Here is a 16,207-nt window from a genome sequence, read left to right as displayed (position 1 = left end):
TGTTTATTTGCATGTCCTGAGATTGTTTCAGTTTGAGGTCAAAATGAATATTCTGTGTTGCAACCTGCTTTTCTCACTTAAAATATATCCTAAGCATTTGACCACATTGTTACACTGAAAACATTATTTTTAATGCTGCTGCTTTATGAAAGGATTTCCTTGTCTTTAAGAATTACAGTAGAAGTATTTTTTCTGAGATGGATTTTTGAAAGTCTATCAGTATAGCAACAATATTATTTAAAATGTTAGTTTGGTGTGTTTAAGAGAAGTGTTTACGCAGCACTACGTTAGGCATTGTGGAGAAGAGAGTTAAATAAGAGTTCCTGACTTCATACAAGCCTAAGACCCAGCGAGGGAGGCCGAAGTGTGCCCCACTGTTCTGTAGCAAGAACCAGCGGGGAGGAGAGATGAAAACAGGAGCTTCTTGCTGCGGACTTCAGAGCTCTGCTTGGGTCTTGGCTTCAAAGAGCAGGGGGACAAGTGGCCAGTGTGTAGACCTTTTGCTCTGACAGTATTTATATGTACACAACACTGGGAGGTGCCCGGTAGAGTAGACAGAAAACTGAAACCGGTGGTAATAGTTGGAGGTGAAGGTTCAAAGGGTAGGGCAGGGTGTTAACTGGAGCAGTGTAGTTGCCTCAGAAGGAAGAGCATACAGAGGTACAATGACATTTTCCTCTGGGACACCCACTCTTTTTCTTTATAATTCTGATCCTGGCCATGCATCCGAGTTTTTTTCAGAGAGATGATAGTTATTTGCAAATATATCCTACCCTGAAATACTTGCTTTGTTTAAACTAATAAAAACCATAAAAACTTCTTTAAAAAGCATGATAATGTGTTTTACTTACACATAATTTGAATATAATGAAACGAGTTCAGTGCTACATTAACATTGAATTCTACATGTACTACGCAGTATTAGGCATTCAGGAAATGAATATATTTAGTTCGGTACAGTTCAGAGGTTTTTCAGATGTATAGTCTACCTAAACCAAAGAATTCTTTGTTTAGCTACGCTCTCAGTTCCAGAGGCAGAGAAGAAGGGAAGGAGGAAAGGAAGGAAAGAAAGGAAGGGAGGGAAAAAAGAAAACCTTTCTTGGGTGCACAGGGCAAGAACCAGGTATGGAACAGCAGACTTGACCTCAGACTGCCTGTGACATAGGACCCCAGGCAGTAAGATGAAATGTGACCTGTGTATTTGTGGTGGCTGCTCTCAGAAACCATTGGAGAATGGACCCTCCCATTTTAACAATTGCCATAAATATGTAATGTAGCCAAAAAATATGACCTCTGACAGAGAAAGACAACTACTGTGTGTTTTTTTACTTGTGTGTTCTCTTACTAATTCTAGGAAAGCCAAACTCATGGAAATAGAGAGCAAAAGGGTGGTTGCCAGGGACTGAAGGTGGGGAAAATGGAGAGATGTTGGTCCATGGGTACAAATTTCCATCTGTAAGACGAGTAGGTTCTGGGTGACTAACTAACATGACTGTACCTAACATGGTAGCTGTAACTTAACAATATTGGGTTAGATACTTGAAAGTTAAGAGAATAGATCTTACTTCTTATCACCATCTACACACAAAAAAATGATAATTATGTGGGGAGTTGGAGGTGCCAGGTAACCTGATTGCAGTAACGATTTCACAGCATATGTGTGTATCAAATCATGGCATTGTACACCCTAAACTTCCCTGTGTTGTATGTCAGTATTATCTCTATAAAGCTGGGGATAAAATCGACGCTGACTGTGACCTCCATGAGCAGGAGACTTTCTCCTGACTGAGGCGGGTTGGGGGAGGGCAGCAGGGTTCTGTGGCAGATGGCAGCGTCGCGTGATTGCTTTGCTCTGGGTTTCTTCAGACTGTAACTCGGGACAGTACTGGACACCAACCAGTGGCTCAAGCGACTCCAGAGCATTTCATGCTTTTCAGATTTGGGACCGAGTCAGAATTTAATTATATACATTATTTTAAAAATTCATTACGTGTAAAATTAACAAGTCAGAAAATGACAGATGCTGGCGAAAATGTGGAGAAAAGGGAACCCTCCTACACTGTTGGTGGGAATGCAAGCTGGTGCAGCCACTCTGGAAAACAGCATGGAGGTTCCTCAAAATGTTGAAAATAGAACTACCCTATGACCCAGCAATTGCACTACTGGGTATTTACCCTAAAGATACAAACGTAGTGATCCAAAGGGGCACGTGCACCCGAATGTTTATAGCAGCAATGTCCACAATAGCCAAATTATGGAAAGAACCTAGATGTCCATCAATAGATGAATGGATAAAGAAGATGTGGTATATATACACAATGGAATACTATGCAGCCATCAAAAGAAATAAAATCTTGCCATTTGCAACGGCATGGATGGAACTAGAGGATATTATGCTTAGTGAAATAAGTCAAGCAGAGAAAGACAACTATCATATGATCTCCCTGATATGAGGAAGTGGTTTTGCAACATGGGAGGTTAAGGGAGTAGGAGAAGAATCAATGAAACAAGATGGGATTGGGAGGGAGACAAACCATAAGTGACTCTTAATCTCACAAAACAAACTGAGGGTTGCTGGGGGGAGGGGGGTTGGTAGAAGGGGGGTGGGATTATGGACATTGGGGAGGGTATGTGCTATGGTGAGTGCTGTGAAGTGTGTAAACCTGGCGATTCAAAGACCTGTACCCCTGGGGATAAAAATATATGTTTATAAAAAATTAAAAAAAATTTTTAAAAATTAAATGGTAAAATTTACCTGTTGGGGGGGGAGAAAAAAAAATTCATTACGTTCCTACTTGCCTCTGATGACAGAGGCATAAAGGTTTCTGTAGGTACGTGTTCTCCAACTTTTGAACCATGGATGTAGAGATAGAAGACAGAACAGAAATAATGAGATAACATTGGAAGTACAAAATGTTGAGGTGGCCAGGCCAGTAAGAACATATCCGTAGTTGTTAGCGTAAAGCAATTATGAAGGGCCTTGGTGTCAGGCTTAAGTTGTGGTTGTTCTTATTGTTGTAAAGTGCTAGTCAACCCACTGGTCCCCAGAACTCTTGTCTCAGCTTGTGGGAATTCTTCCTCACTTTCTAAGAACCAGCTATACTGGATTTCTCTCCCTTCCTGTAAGCACTGTGTTCTTTCCCACCACGAGTAAGTGTCTTTGTATGTCCCATTCCCTCGACTCCCCTCCTCCCCTTTTTTTTTGCCCAGCTAGCTCCTGTTTATCCTTCAGGATTCAGCTCCACTGTAACTTACTTAGTGACATTGTCTTCCCGGGCTGCCCTGACTTAGAATCTAAATTGTGGATTCCCACAGTGCTCTATGCTAATCTTTCCTAATGCTCTTGTGTTTGAAATGTCTTCTTCAATGTTCATTTAACCTGCGAGGCTTCAGGTTTCATTTGGGTGAGCTCTCATTCCCTGCTTTAGCCCCAGGTGCCTACTACCCAGGACTCGGTGCAGCCTTGTTTATATGGTAGTTGCAGCTGTTTCAAGGTAGGGCAGGGGCTTACTGAGAGAGTTCATGTAAGCTCCCGTTCTCATAATAAGCTTATGCAAGAGAAGAAGTTCATCAAAAGATATAGATAGACAGATGGATAGGTGGGGGCCGGGCTTTTAGCACAGTACTCCAGGACAGGTTCTGGAGCTAGGCTGACTGGGTTCAGAACCCAGGTCTTCTACCTTTAATGATGTCACCTTGGCCAAGTTACTTAACCTCTTTATACCTCAGCCCCTTCTCTCTAAAGTGGGAACAATAATAACACCAACCTCAAAGGTTTTCATGGAGTGAAAGCACATAGCATGTAGTATATATAATAACATTTCTAAAATAAGTCCTAGGGATCTCTATTTCCTATACTCTTCTCATTCCTATATCTTCCCCCTAAGAAAAGCAGAAGGGTTTGGGTGGTTTTTTTTTTTTTTTTCCTGCTTGGACTAGTTATCTCCAGTGGTGCTAGAACACAGTAGGTATGAATGGTTAATTTAGCCTTATTTTATATTTCAGGACAGCCAGATACCATTTTGTGAATATATTTAAAAGTATTAATAAATAAAGAACAGAATTTAAGGAATTAGCATATAAACTATAATTAAACCTACTTTTAAAGACTTACAGAGCATGCTGCCTCAATGAAAATTTATTTTAGTGTTTTGATAGTCAAAATCAGTTTCATTGCTTAAGAAACAGTTTAGGATAAAGTTGTATATGGACTACTATAAAGTGCTTTATCATGTAAGTATTCTCTTGTAAAATTTTGTGTATTCAAGGATGGAGAGGGTCAAATGAAAATCATAAATACAAAATTCAACTGATTCACTCACTTTGTGTGCTAGATACTAGAACTAACTCTATAAAAACAAATCATGGCTTGGTGCTCAGCTGACAAACATGTATGTCCAACAACTGTATAAGGTAATTTTGGGGGCACCTGGGTGGCTTAGTCAGTTAAGCATCTGCCTTTCTCTTGAGTCATGATTCCAGGGTCCTGGGATCAGTCCCTCCATCAGGCTCCTTGCTCTGTGGGGAGCCTGCTTCTCCCCCTTCCTCTGCCCTTCCAGCACACCTATGTGCGCGCTTTCTCTCTCAGAATACATAAATAAGAAATCTTTTTTAAAAATAACTTTGAATAACTTCTGTGTCATAGATTATATTTTACTGTGAAATGTGTAGGTTGACTTTCTAGAGAAGTCCTTTTTTTAAAAGATTTTATTTATTTGTTTGACAGAGAGAGAACACAAGTAGGCAGAGCGTCAGGCAGAGGGAGAGGGAGAGGGAGAAGCAGGTTCTCTGCTGAGCAGGGAACCCTATCCAGGTCTCAGTTCCAAGATGCTGGGACCATGACCTGAGCTGAAGGCAGATGCTTAACCGACTGAGCCACCCAGGTGTCCCGAGAAGACTTGTTCAAATACCATTAACAGTTTCACAAACAAGTAGACTACCATTTGATTTATTTTGTTTTAGGGGCATCCCACCTTAACCAAGGAGTTAAACTTCTGTATATCCTCTTACCACTTTCATGCAGCTTTCTCTTACTACTGTAGAGCTCAAGAGGTGGAAGAAGCACTAATATACACCTCTAGGGCTAATGGGAAAGGACTAATGAGTAACATTCATTGTGTTGAGCTAGTTAGATTGAACAGTTTATTGGGGAAGGTCACTAGGCTGTCCTATAGTAAGGAAGAGAACTAGGACATGGTTATACCCGTACTTTTTTGCTGTTGAGGACAACTGATTTTTAAAAGTTTATCACATCTCTAGGTGTGGTTCCGAGACTAGAGATTTTTTTTTTAAGATTTTAATTATTTATTTGAGAGAGAGAGAGAACGCATAGAGGAGGGGAGAGGGAGAGGGAGAAGCAGGCTTCGTGCTGGGCAGGAAACCTGACGCCAGGCTTTATCCCAGGATCTAGGGATCCTGACTCTGAGCTGAAGGCAGACACTTCACTGACTGAGCCACCCATGCTCCCCAAGACTAGAGATGTCTTAAAGAAAAGTTATATAAGGAAATGCTTTATGGGAACACAGAAAGCTCTAAGCAGCTCACATTTTTTTTAAAAAGATGTTTATGATTGGCAAATGGAAGGAGCACATAATCACATTTATACAGAGCTAAGTAGACTGTAGGAAGTGAGCATTTAATGAAACAAGGTGGGATCGGGAGAGAGACAAACCGTAAGAGACTCTTTTTTTTTTTTTTTTAAGATTTTATTTATTTTATTTGACAGAGAGAGAGAGCACAAGTAGGCAGAGACAGAGGGGGAAGCAGGCTCCCTGCTGAGCAGAGAGCCCGATTCGGGGCTCAATCCCAGGACACTGAGATCATGACCTGAGCCGAAGGCAGCGGCTTAATCCACTGAGCCACCCAGGCGCCCCCCGTAAGAGACTCTTAATCTAGCAAAACAAACTTTGGGTTGTTGGGGATAGGGGGGTAGGGAGAGAGTGGTTAGGTTATAGACATTTGGCGGGGGTGGGGGGGTGGTATATGCTATGGTGAGTGCTGTGAAGTGTGTAAGCCTGACAATTCACAGACCCGTACCCCTGGGGCAAATGATACATTCATTATATGTTAATAGAAGTAATTAAAAAAAAAAGAAATGAGCATTTAAGAATTTTCTTCTTTACAGACCAAAGCTCAAAAGGAGCTAAGATACTTCAGAGAGCACAAAATGCTTTTAAGTTTGTGTCTGGAGCAAGAGCAACAGGAAGGAAGAGGTAGGCTTGCTGTCGGGAAGATGTTGTTAATATTAGCTGTTTGTAGGCAGAAATCAGACATGTACCATTTTTGCTTGCTTCCATAATCTTGAACTAGCAGAATTACTTTTCAAATAGTAAAAGGAAAACAAACAGCCTGAAATGGGAGAAATTAAATTTTTTAAAAATGAGAAGGTCATAAAAGTTTCATTCAGTTTAAATGAATTTACATTTTCAAAACTCAACTAAACTGCCTCTCAGGAGTTAAAGGCACTGAAGATTTGATCTCAGAGCTATTGTCAATATTCTTTATGAAATTATGGAGAATATGGAAAGTACCAGGAAACTGAAGGGAAACCAATGTTCCAGTTTCCAAAAGGTGTGAAGTTGATCATAAAAACTCAAGTCTATTGCCTTAACTTGAAACTATGGCAAAATTTGAAGAGATTGAACAAATATAAAATATTTTAAGTATTTAAAAAAGAATGGAATGATCACCATGAATCCATGTGAATTCATAAGAACAAGATATGTCAAACTCATCTCATCCCCTGTGCTCAATTTTCTAATTAACTACTGGATTAGAGAATAGTAAAGCCATGCGCCATCTTGTCTTTATGAAGTGGTTGGCAAAGTCTCTTAGACTATCCTTATGGAAAAGGCAGTGAAATGTTGACAATGAGACCAGTTTACAACTGGTTGAACGGCTACTCCCATACTGGTACCCCATAGGGTTTATCTAACTTGTAACTGGTATCTCTACACACAGATTCCCCAGAGAGACCTGCTAGTGAATATTAATTTGCATATACTCAGAAAGTATGGATTTGTAATGATGGGTTCTTTTGACTAAGGATTTGTATGTTGAAACTTGAGTATCTGGATTTATTCATATGATTGAGATTTCAATTACAGACTTTTCCCCACCTGAGCTGTTTGTGTAAGATATATCGATCCATTTTTGTGTTTCATGAATAAACTTAATAAATCACTTAGAAGTCAGGGAATAATTTAACACTTAAAGCAAAGGCTGGCTGGGTAAGAATGCTAAATTATGAAGAATCTTTTTCCCTTCCTTGTTTAGCAACAACTGCATTAACCCCAAGTAAATGTTTTTCATACCCTTGAAATGTCAAGTTTCTGTGAAACTCTGCCTAAATAAAAGGCTGACTTTTATATACAACTTGATAATATAGATTTACTCAGCAGTGTTTTTGTGAGTTAACGTTTCTGTTGGCTTTCTAGTAATTCCACAGTCATCTGCCTACTCAGGATATTTGTAGTTTTTGTTTTTTTAAACAAATTCCTTGAAATCCTATCAAAGAGGGAACCATAGTACTATGTCCCCTTACAGAAGGTCTTTGGTTTCTTGAGGCAAGGAAGTCCATGATGACTACAATATCCATTGTATTTTACTGTTAATTATTAATCTGAAAGAAGGCCAACCCTGTATAAGTTGTTAATCTTTTATAATTGACATTTCACTGCTGTTTGTAATATTTTGTCCTCATCCTTGAAGATGTGTGATGACTTCTTTGAATGACTTGCACATTTGAAGTAAAATATCACATTCATGAAGTTGTCCCTTACCCCGTTCTTGGCAACTATGCATTTCATCACTGCATCCAGAACCCCAGCAAGGGGTGGTAATTGAGAGTGAGCGCAGTTCCAGCCCAGGTAATCCTAGGTACCATTCTTTAAATCTAGTTTTTTGCTTTAACTAGCCTCCCAGTCTTAAGATCTTGTAGGCCTTTGAAACAGGAAACGAGGTGTTTTAACTTCATTTCCACTGTAAGAAGCCCCTTTAAGCTGTAACTCGTGATCTATGTCTTTTATTAGGGCTTTGTCTTTAATTATATCTGATTTAATGGCTGTTATTTTAATTGGATTAAAATCCAGTCTGAATTCTTAGCATTATATGGTTACCTCTGTGAGCTATACCATATTTTACAGGAAAGTTTCAAATTAAAACACAAAAGCTGGGTTAGAAAAAAAAAAGTGTTGACTTGTGCCATCTTCTTGAATTAGAGGCATTATCAAGGCATTATCCTTGAATTAGAGGCATTATATAGAATACACAGATGAAGTAATATTCATGAAAATATGTTGGATAGAGGATTTTTAGATATTGGAGCCAGTACCATATTATTTTAAATGGGAAAAAACAGTGATGCATTCTCTATTTATTCAAGAGCTCTAAACATCCACAAATATCACTAAAACTTTTAAGTACCTATGTAACAACCCATCAAAGCTTTTGTATAATATTTATTACAAAGCATTTGGACTAAATAAACTCATTATTGGGTATGTTTTTGTTCAATAAGAAATGAGACTATATGGTATTCTTTTAATTTAAATTCAGTTTAGTTAACATATACTGCATTATTAGTTTCAGGGGTAGAATTTAGGGATTCATCAGTTGCATGTAACATCTAGTTCTCATTCCATTACGTGCTCTCATTAACACCCATCACCCAGTTACCCCATCCCTCCACCAACCTCCCCTCCAGCAACCCTCAGTTTGTTTCCTACAGTTAAGAGTCTCTTATAATTTGTCTCTTTCTCTGTTTTCATCTTATTTTATTTTTCCCTCCCTTTCCCTGTGTTCATCTGTTTTTTCTTAAACTCCACATATAAGTGAAATTATGTGGCATTTGTCTTTCTCTGACTGATTTAATTCACTTAGCATAATACCCTCTAGGTCCATCCATGTCATTGCAAATGGCAAGATTCCATTCTTTTTGATGGCTGAGTCATATTCCTCTGTGTGTGTGTCTGTGTGTGTGTGTGTGTGTGTGTGTGTGTGTGTGTGTCTACACACTACATCTTCTTATCCATTCCTCTGTTGATGGATATCTGGGCTCTTTCCATGGTTTCGGACATTGCTGCTATAAACATTGGGGTACAGGTGCCCCTTCGAGTTACTATGTTTGCATCCTTTGGATAAAAATACCTAGTATTCAGTTGCTAGGTTATAGGATAGTTCTATTTTTAATTTTTTGATGAGCCTCCATACTGTTTTCCGGAAAGCCTGTACCAGCTTGCATTCCCAACAACAGAGTAAGGATTCCCCTCTCTCCACATCCTCGCCAACATCTGTTGTTTCTTGAGTTGTTAATTTCAGCCATTCTGACTGGTGTGAGGTGGTCTCTCATTGTGGTTTTGATTTGTATTTCCCAGATGTCTAGTGATGTTGAGCATTTTTCATTCGTCTATTGGCCATTTGTATGTCTTCTTGAAGAAATGTCTGTTCATGTCTTCTGCCCATTTTTTGACTTGATTTTTCTTTCTTGTTAAGTTTGTTAAATCTTTTTTAAATATTTATTTATTTGACAGACAGAGGTCACAAGTAGGCAGAGAGGCAGGCAGAGAAAGAAGAGGAAGCAGGCTTCCCGCTGGGCAGAGAGCTCGATGTGGGGCTCGATCCTAGGACCCTGAGATCATGACCTGAGCCAAAGGCAGAGGCTTTAACCCACTGAGCCACCCAGGTGCCCCAAGTTTGATAAATTCTTTATAGATTTTAGATACTAGCCCTTTATCCGATAAGTCATTTGTGAATATCTTCTCCCATTCCATAGTTTGCTTTTGACTTTGTTGAATGTTTCCTTTGCTGTGCAAAAGCTTTTTATCCTGATGAAGTCCCAAGAGTTCATTTTTGCTTTTGTTTCCATTGCCTTTGGAGACGTGTCTAACAAGAAATTGTTGTGACTGAGGTCCAACATGTTGTGGCTGTGTCTCCCACAGGATTTTGATGGATTTCCTGTCTCACGTTTAGGTCTTTCATCCATTTTGAGTTTATTTTTGTGTGTGGTATAAGAATGTGGTAGTTTCATTCTTTTGCATGTGGCTGTCCACAATTTTCCCAACACCGTTTGTTGAAGAGACTTTTTTCCATTGGACATTGTTGGAGATTAGTTGACCATAGAGTTGAGGGTCTATTTCTTTGTTCTTGGACTATACAGTATTGATTATGAATTATGTTTTTTTTCCACCCAGCAGTGAACAAATACTGTGATAAAAATAAGAAACGGCATAATATGATTCCATCTAAATGGAACTTGGGTTGGTAGAACCCCTGAATGCCTGGCAGAAACCAGTTCTGTAACCAGGGCTTCTTCTGTGTTATCCCTGTAAATATCTTTCAGGCTTTCTTCTTTGATCACAGAGGGGTCACCCTTCCTCAGGATCTATTTTTGGCAAGGCAAAACGGGGACTTTTTGCTTTGTGTTTATTAGTTTAGGATCCGAATGTTATCTCTAAACTTTAGCAGCACCCTGGTTTCCTGCTTGAATTAACATCCTCTCATTTGGTTATGCTTGTTTATACCTGTGAGAGAAGACCAAAAAGTGGGGGGGACTAGAAATGCTACATCATGGAATGATAGTTAAAAGAATGAATTGATCTGTAGTAACCTTTTGGCTTATCTATCCTTGTCATAATTAAGCTGTTCCAGATAAATCAAAGAGTGTATTTTAATTGCCTAGTCGTTTCTTACCCAGTATAGTAATCCATTATGTTGTAGCATTGTCCTTTTGTAACCATGTGAAGTCTTATCTAGTGAACAGTGTTTGGATGGCTTTGGTCTTCACTTAAGTTCAACCCTTACTATAAATTCACGGCTATCAGATTTCTGTAATCCTCTATTTTTCTGCTTAACATGTTTTTGAGACCTCTGATAGTCCTCTTTTTATTTCCCACCCCTCCCCCCCAAAAAAACCCTCTTTCATCCTCTTATTAAATCACCTTGTGTTTAGGAGTCAAGTGAGTGGACAGCAAATGCCTGTGCAGTCAGAGATAGGCAGAAGGATCCAAAGTAGGGTCCATTTGGCCTTTTGGAAGATGGCCATTGTGGGAGGAAGCATGGCTAGTGGGTGGCTAGTGAATGGGTTTGAGTCAGAGAATGACAGAGCTAGACCATGTGGAAGTTTGGATTTTATCCCGAGTGCAAAAAGAAGTCATTGGCGAGGGGGCACTAAACAGAGTGGTGATTATCTGGTTTATGTTCAAAATCTCACCTGGCTTCTGTGTAAGTGGTGGGAGCAGAAGGAGGCAAGAATGAATACAGGGAGACAGATTAGAAGTCTGTTGCAGAATTCGAGATGGGAAATGATGGAGGCTCTGGAAATGGAGAGAAGTGGACATGAGGCATGTTTTGGAGGTAGAACTGACAAAAGTTGCTACTGATTGGATCTGAGGGATAGAAGTGAAAGGAGAAATCAGAAACTTCTGATGACTTACAGCCCTTGGGTCTGTTCTGCTGGATTGATGGTGCTATTATTTGCTAAGACAAGGAAAAGTAGAGCAGAGGAAAAATTGCTGGAGAATGGAATTAAGAGTTCTGTTTTGGCTAGCTTGTTTGACTTTCAAATATATCTGCAGTGTATATGAATGAGTTCGATGGCTTTGGAGCCTGGTGGACATAGGTCAGGGATGGAGACATGATAAGAACGTAGAAGTTGTCAGTATATAGATGGCATTTAAAGCCATAAATGGAAATTATCTTGGGTATTTGTCATATTCTCTGATCTATACCTTGTCCCTCCCCTACTGTTGTTAAATTATGCCCACATTAGGTAGTATAGGTACATATTATTAATTATAGTACTCTAATCATTTGTTTTTAGAAAACAATGTTGTTTTTAGCAAAATACTCTGATTTCTTCTTGTCTATAGCTAAATGGTTTAAGGGTATTCAATCACTAATGTCAATATTTAACTGGAGATCTAACAGTTATGTGATGTCTTCTGTGGTTTTTCTCGTAGGCAAAGTCATTAATAAAGATTTGCGACATTACCTGAGTCTTCAGTTTCAGAAAGGATCAATTGACCACAAATTGCAGCAAGTGATCAGAGATAATCTCTACCTGAGAACAATTCCATGTAAGTATGAGACTGAATAAAAGAAGGTAGGGCAACGTATCCTTATTTAACTAATCGAACATGTAGAAGTAATTCAATAGAGTATCTCATGCCAAATTGGGAAGACTGAGTTGGGGCACTGGAAGGAAACAAAAATTGGGTAAGGAAAAAGTTTTCCAAGAACATGCAGGGCTTTTGTTTTTAAAGTAGAAAAACTGGAAGATTCTATGTTGTAACTTTAAAAACAGTCATTAGACTTTAAGAATTTAAGACTATCTATGTATATTCTGCTAACTAAATTTTCTTCTGTAATTCAGTTCCAAATGTTTATTCAATAAGAAAAAATAATAAACTTTTTCACTCTCAGTGCCTCATACACAGAGAACAAACATTTTTGTATTCATTATTAGGACATTGCTAATTTTAAGATCTGCCTCTTCCCCAAAGGAATAAAAGGAGGAAACACAGTACCTTCTCTGTAGTAATCCATGTTGAATTCTTATCTAGATGTTTGTATATCTTTTCCTGTCTCAGTAGTTTTCATAGGACCTGGTTGTTGTTGTGGTTGTAAGGATGCTGTGCATGCATGCGCATACGTGTGTGTGTTAACACGTAACAAGAAACCATGTATGCTTACATTTTGGCTTTAGTTAGCAGAAGTCTGGGGAAGAATAAAAAGCAGTAAAAAATAAAAGGTTTTAAAAGGATGTTCTGGTTTTCCTTTTCTATATATTTTGAACTTTGTATAGATAGTAGTTTTTATAATGGCTCTGAAATTCTTAATTTCTTGTTATTTAATTTCTTGTTCTTACACTAAGCCTGCCCAATTACGTTCCTTAAATACCAATCCTTCTGTACTGCCTTAGACCCTCACCCTTTCTTGCTTGAACTTTTTTTTTTTTTTTTTTAAACAGATAACAATATGTAGGGGCAAAGAATGAGGTGAAAAATCTTGATCCTGGGACAAGTTACTTGATCTTCCTGAACCCCAGACTCCCCATATATAAAATGCGAATAACAAGAGACACCTCTTATGTAGTTCTAAGAATTGAAATGAGAACACGAGTGCAAACCACATGTCCTGGAGTAGGCCCTCAGTGTCGTCTCTTCCCCATTCTAGCTGCTTCCCCACCTCCCATGTCCCCTCGCTCTGGTCTCTTAGTGCATGTGTGACTCTTGTCCATCTCCAGATTATCTTTCAGAGTCTCTCACTGAGTGTAAGTCCAGACTCTTTTACATACTATAAATTTTTTTGGTTTTTGTCTTTAAATCTGACTTCTTATGTATGATTTCCTCCTGTAAATCTACCTGGTCGGATTTCAGAATTGCAACTCCTGCCTTATTTTCTTTGCATTTGCCTGGTGTATCTTTGTCTGTTGTTTTAATCTTTCATCGTTCTGAAGGTCTTTGTTTGCAAATAGTGTTGGACGTTTTAGACAATCTGGAACTTTCTTTATATTTATTGATGTGATCTATGTCTTGAGTCTCCTATTTTGTCATGGTTTTCTATTTTACCTATATACACATCTTTTGTATAAAAAGCCTTCACCACGGGGGCGCCTGGGTGGCTCAGTGGGTTAAAGCCTCTGTCTTCGGCTCGGGTCATGATCCCAGGGTCCTGGGATCGAGCCCCACATCGGGCTCTCTGCTCAGCAGGGAGCCTGCTTCCTCCTCTCTCTCTGCCTGCCTCTCTGCCTACTTGTGATCTGTCAAAAAAAAAAAAAAAAGCCTTCACCACGTGCATAGTCCATTTTATTTCCTCTCTACCCTGTTAGAAAGGTTTATATCTTTATTTTAATGGGTACCTTTATAATTCTATTAATACTCTGTTCTTCCTCCCTTCCTTTTTTTGTTTTTGTCCCAACAGTGAACAATATTAAAATTATCTAGTTATTGCTTCTTACTCCTTCCTTCTCTCTCCCATCATCTGACTTGAAATAATTTTTTTACCCCAAAGATAATCAGCAAGCTTATTCCATTTCACATACGCTTTCCTCATTTTCACTTTTTTTTTGATACTTGACCTGTGTCTATATTAACAGAACAAACAGCCATTATGTATCGCACTCTCCCCTTTATTATCATCATTTATTCTTTATTCTGTGGGTAAATACACATCGAATAGAACTACCAATCCTTATGTTGTTGTTTCTTCAATAACTGTGGTTTTCTAAAGCTTCTTCTCTTCTAGATTTCCCAGGAAAGAGTCAGAGGATCATCACAGTTGGTCTAAGGCCTTTATGCTTACAAGTTTGTTTGGATGTATATGAAATCCTTGCCTTATATTTTCTTCCTTGACTATCTTAATTCTATTAGTTGATTATCTGATTGTCTTCTGGCATAAAGCGTTGCTCTTTAATGGTCTAAAAACAATCTGATTTTCATTACCTTGTAAGTAACTTGGTATTTTGCCTGCGTGAGGTGTCTCAGGGTAGCATTTTTAGTTTCATAGCTCTAGAGCTCCCTCTTCCCTTGTTAAAACAGCTTAATAAAAACATGGACTTTTGGCTGTACTCTGTACTTTTACTTGGGTCTTCTTATAAATTTACTTGTGATGTCCTAGTTTTGCAGTTTCTCCTCAGTGTGAGGTTTTGAAAGGAGTTACAGTTTATTTGGTTGTCATTCATAAGGTCCAAACAGCTGCAGCCTTTTCAGATCCTAAGAGGACCTATTCACCGAGACACTGAAGTTTCCACAACTCCTCCAAGAATGCAGTGGTATGTCAGTAACAGCATACCAAATGGTCTGTAATTACCATTCTTTACTAAAAGATATCAAATCTTCTTGGAGAAAATTCTGATTCCAGGTCTGGCGCAAGGAAAGAACAAGATGAGCTTGGAACATGTAATTATCCCAGAAAGTATGTAAATGCCCAAAAGACTATGGGGACATATCAGAAGCACATTTTTTTTTTCAAGCCATCTAGAAGGGGTGCCCACTGACAAGATCTGAAACAATTTGAGCAACAAAATTAATAAGAGAAAGAAAGACTTCTACTGTTACTACTCTATTGAAGGGACAAGACTATGATCTCTAATAGAAGTAGAAAGGAGACTGCACACAAAGGAGTCCTATGGTTTCATCAGCCTTCTGCCTGGAGCCATATTCTGGGCCATGTTATAAGGAGGGGAAGCCCAGGGAGAATACAGAGGATTCTGAGTTGAGAAGGCAGAAGTCTGAGTTCAAGAAGTCTGAGGTGCCTGAGATTTGCAGGACAGAGCTATGAAGAAAGGAGAGAAGAGAGCTATGAAGAAAAGGAGCTCTAATAATAAGCATAAGTACCCCCTTGACTCTGTTGCTGAATACTAAGCTGAGAATGTATGGGATGAGACCCCCACATGGCATGCACAGATTGTCTGGGAGCCATAAGTTAGCAGTTTTCAGAGTTTATGCAGTGCTGGGAGAATCTGGGTTCTAGTCCACCTGAGTGGAGAGAACTCAAGGGTCATGGCTTACTAGTAGGGCTAAAATAGTTGTAAGCTCCTTGGGGCCCATTTTAACAAAGCTTAATTAAGCAAGCCCCCAAAGGATCAAGTAAATATGCATATAACTTGATTGGTAGCAAAAGGAAAGGAAGAAGGGAAGGGAGAAAAGGGGAAAACCAACAGCCTTTAAAGGAAGAAGACAAAATTTCGACACGGAATAACATAGTATTTACAATGCCTAATTTACAGTGTCTAATAAAAATTATTAGATATACAAAAAAAGAAGAAAATATGGCCCATAATCAAAAGAAAAGTCAGCTGATTAAAAAAAAAAGAAATAGATGACATATAAACAGGTATGACCAAAGTAAGCATTTTAGAGTTATTATAAATATGCTCAAGGATTTAAAGAAAAATATGAATAAAATAAAAGAGAAAATGGAATTTTTTTTTTAAAGAATTAAATGGAACTTCAAAAATTCATGGATGGGCTTAACAGCAGATTAGAAACTGCAGAAGAAAAGATTGGTGAACTTGAAGACATACCAATATAAACGAATCAGACTTAAACAGAGAGGAAATAGACTGAAAACATAGCTTTTTTTTTTTTTTTAAGATTTTATTCATTTATTTGACAGAGAGAGATCACAAGCAGGCAGAGAGTTAGGCAGAGAGAGAGGAGGAAGCAGGCTCCCTGCTGAGCAGAGAGCCCGATGCGGGGCTCTATCC

General features: G+C 38.7%; 1 protein-coding gene across 3 annotated transcripts in view; it reads left to right on the top strand.

The window, feature by feature from the left end:
- Positions 1-16,207, top strand: part of MAGI3 (membrane associated guanylate kinase, WW and PDZ domain containing 3) — a 231,851-nt gene that overhangs the window by 129,998 nt on the left and 85,646 nt on the right. For 2 of the 3 annotated variants that reach the window (XM_004769827.3, XM_004769829.3), the window contains exon 2: positions 11,958-12,074. In XM_004769827.3, the coding sequence (XP_004769884.1) occupies positions 11,958-12,074 (117 nt within the window). Of the gene's footprint in view, positions 1-6,151; positions 6,213-11,957; positions 12,075-16,207 lie in introns of those variants that run through there. The other variant, XM_013044408.2, reaches the window with a different exon arrangement.

Source organism: Mustela putorius, unplaced genomic scaffold, assembly GCF_011764305.1.
Source record: "Mustela putorius furo isolate JIRA1106 unplaced genomic scaffold, ASM1176430v1.1 tig00000585_pilon_pilon_pilon, whole genome shotgun sequence".
Lineage (NCBI taxonomy): Eukaryota > Metazoa > Chordata > Mammalia > Carnivora > Mustelidae > Mustela > Mustela putorius.
The sequence above is the reverse complement of the archived record's forward strand: the minus strand, read 5'-3'. Positions and strand labels throughout refer to the sequence as shown.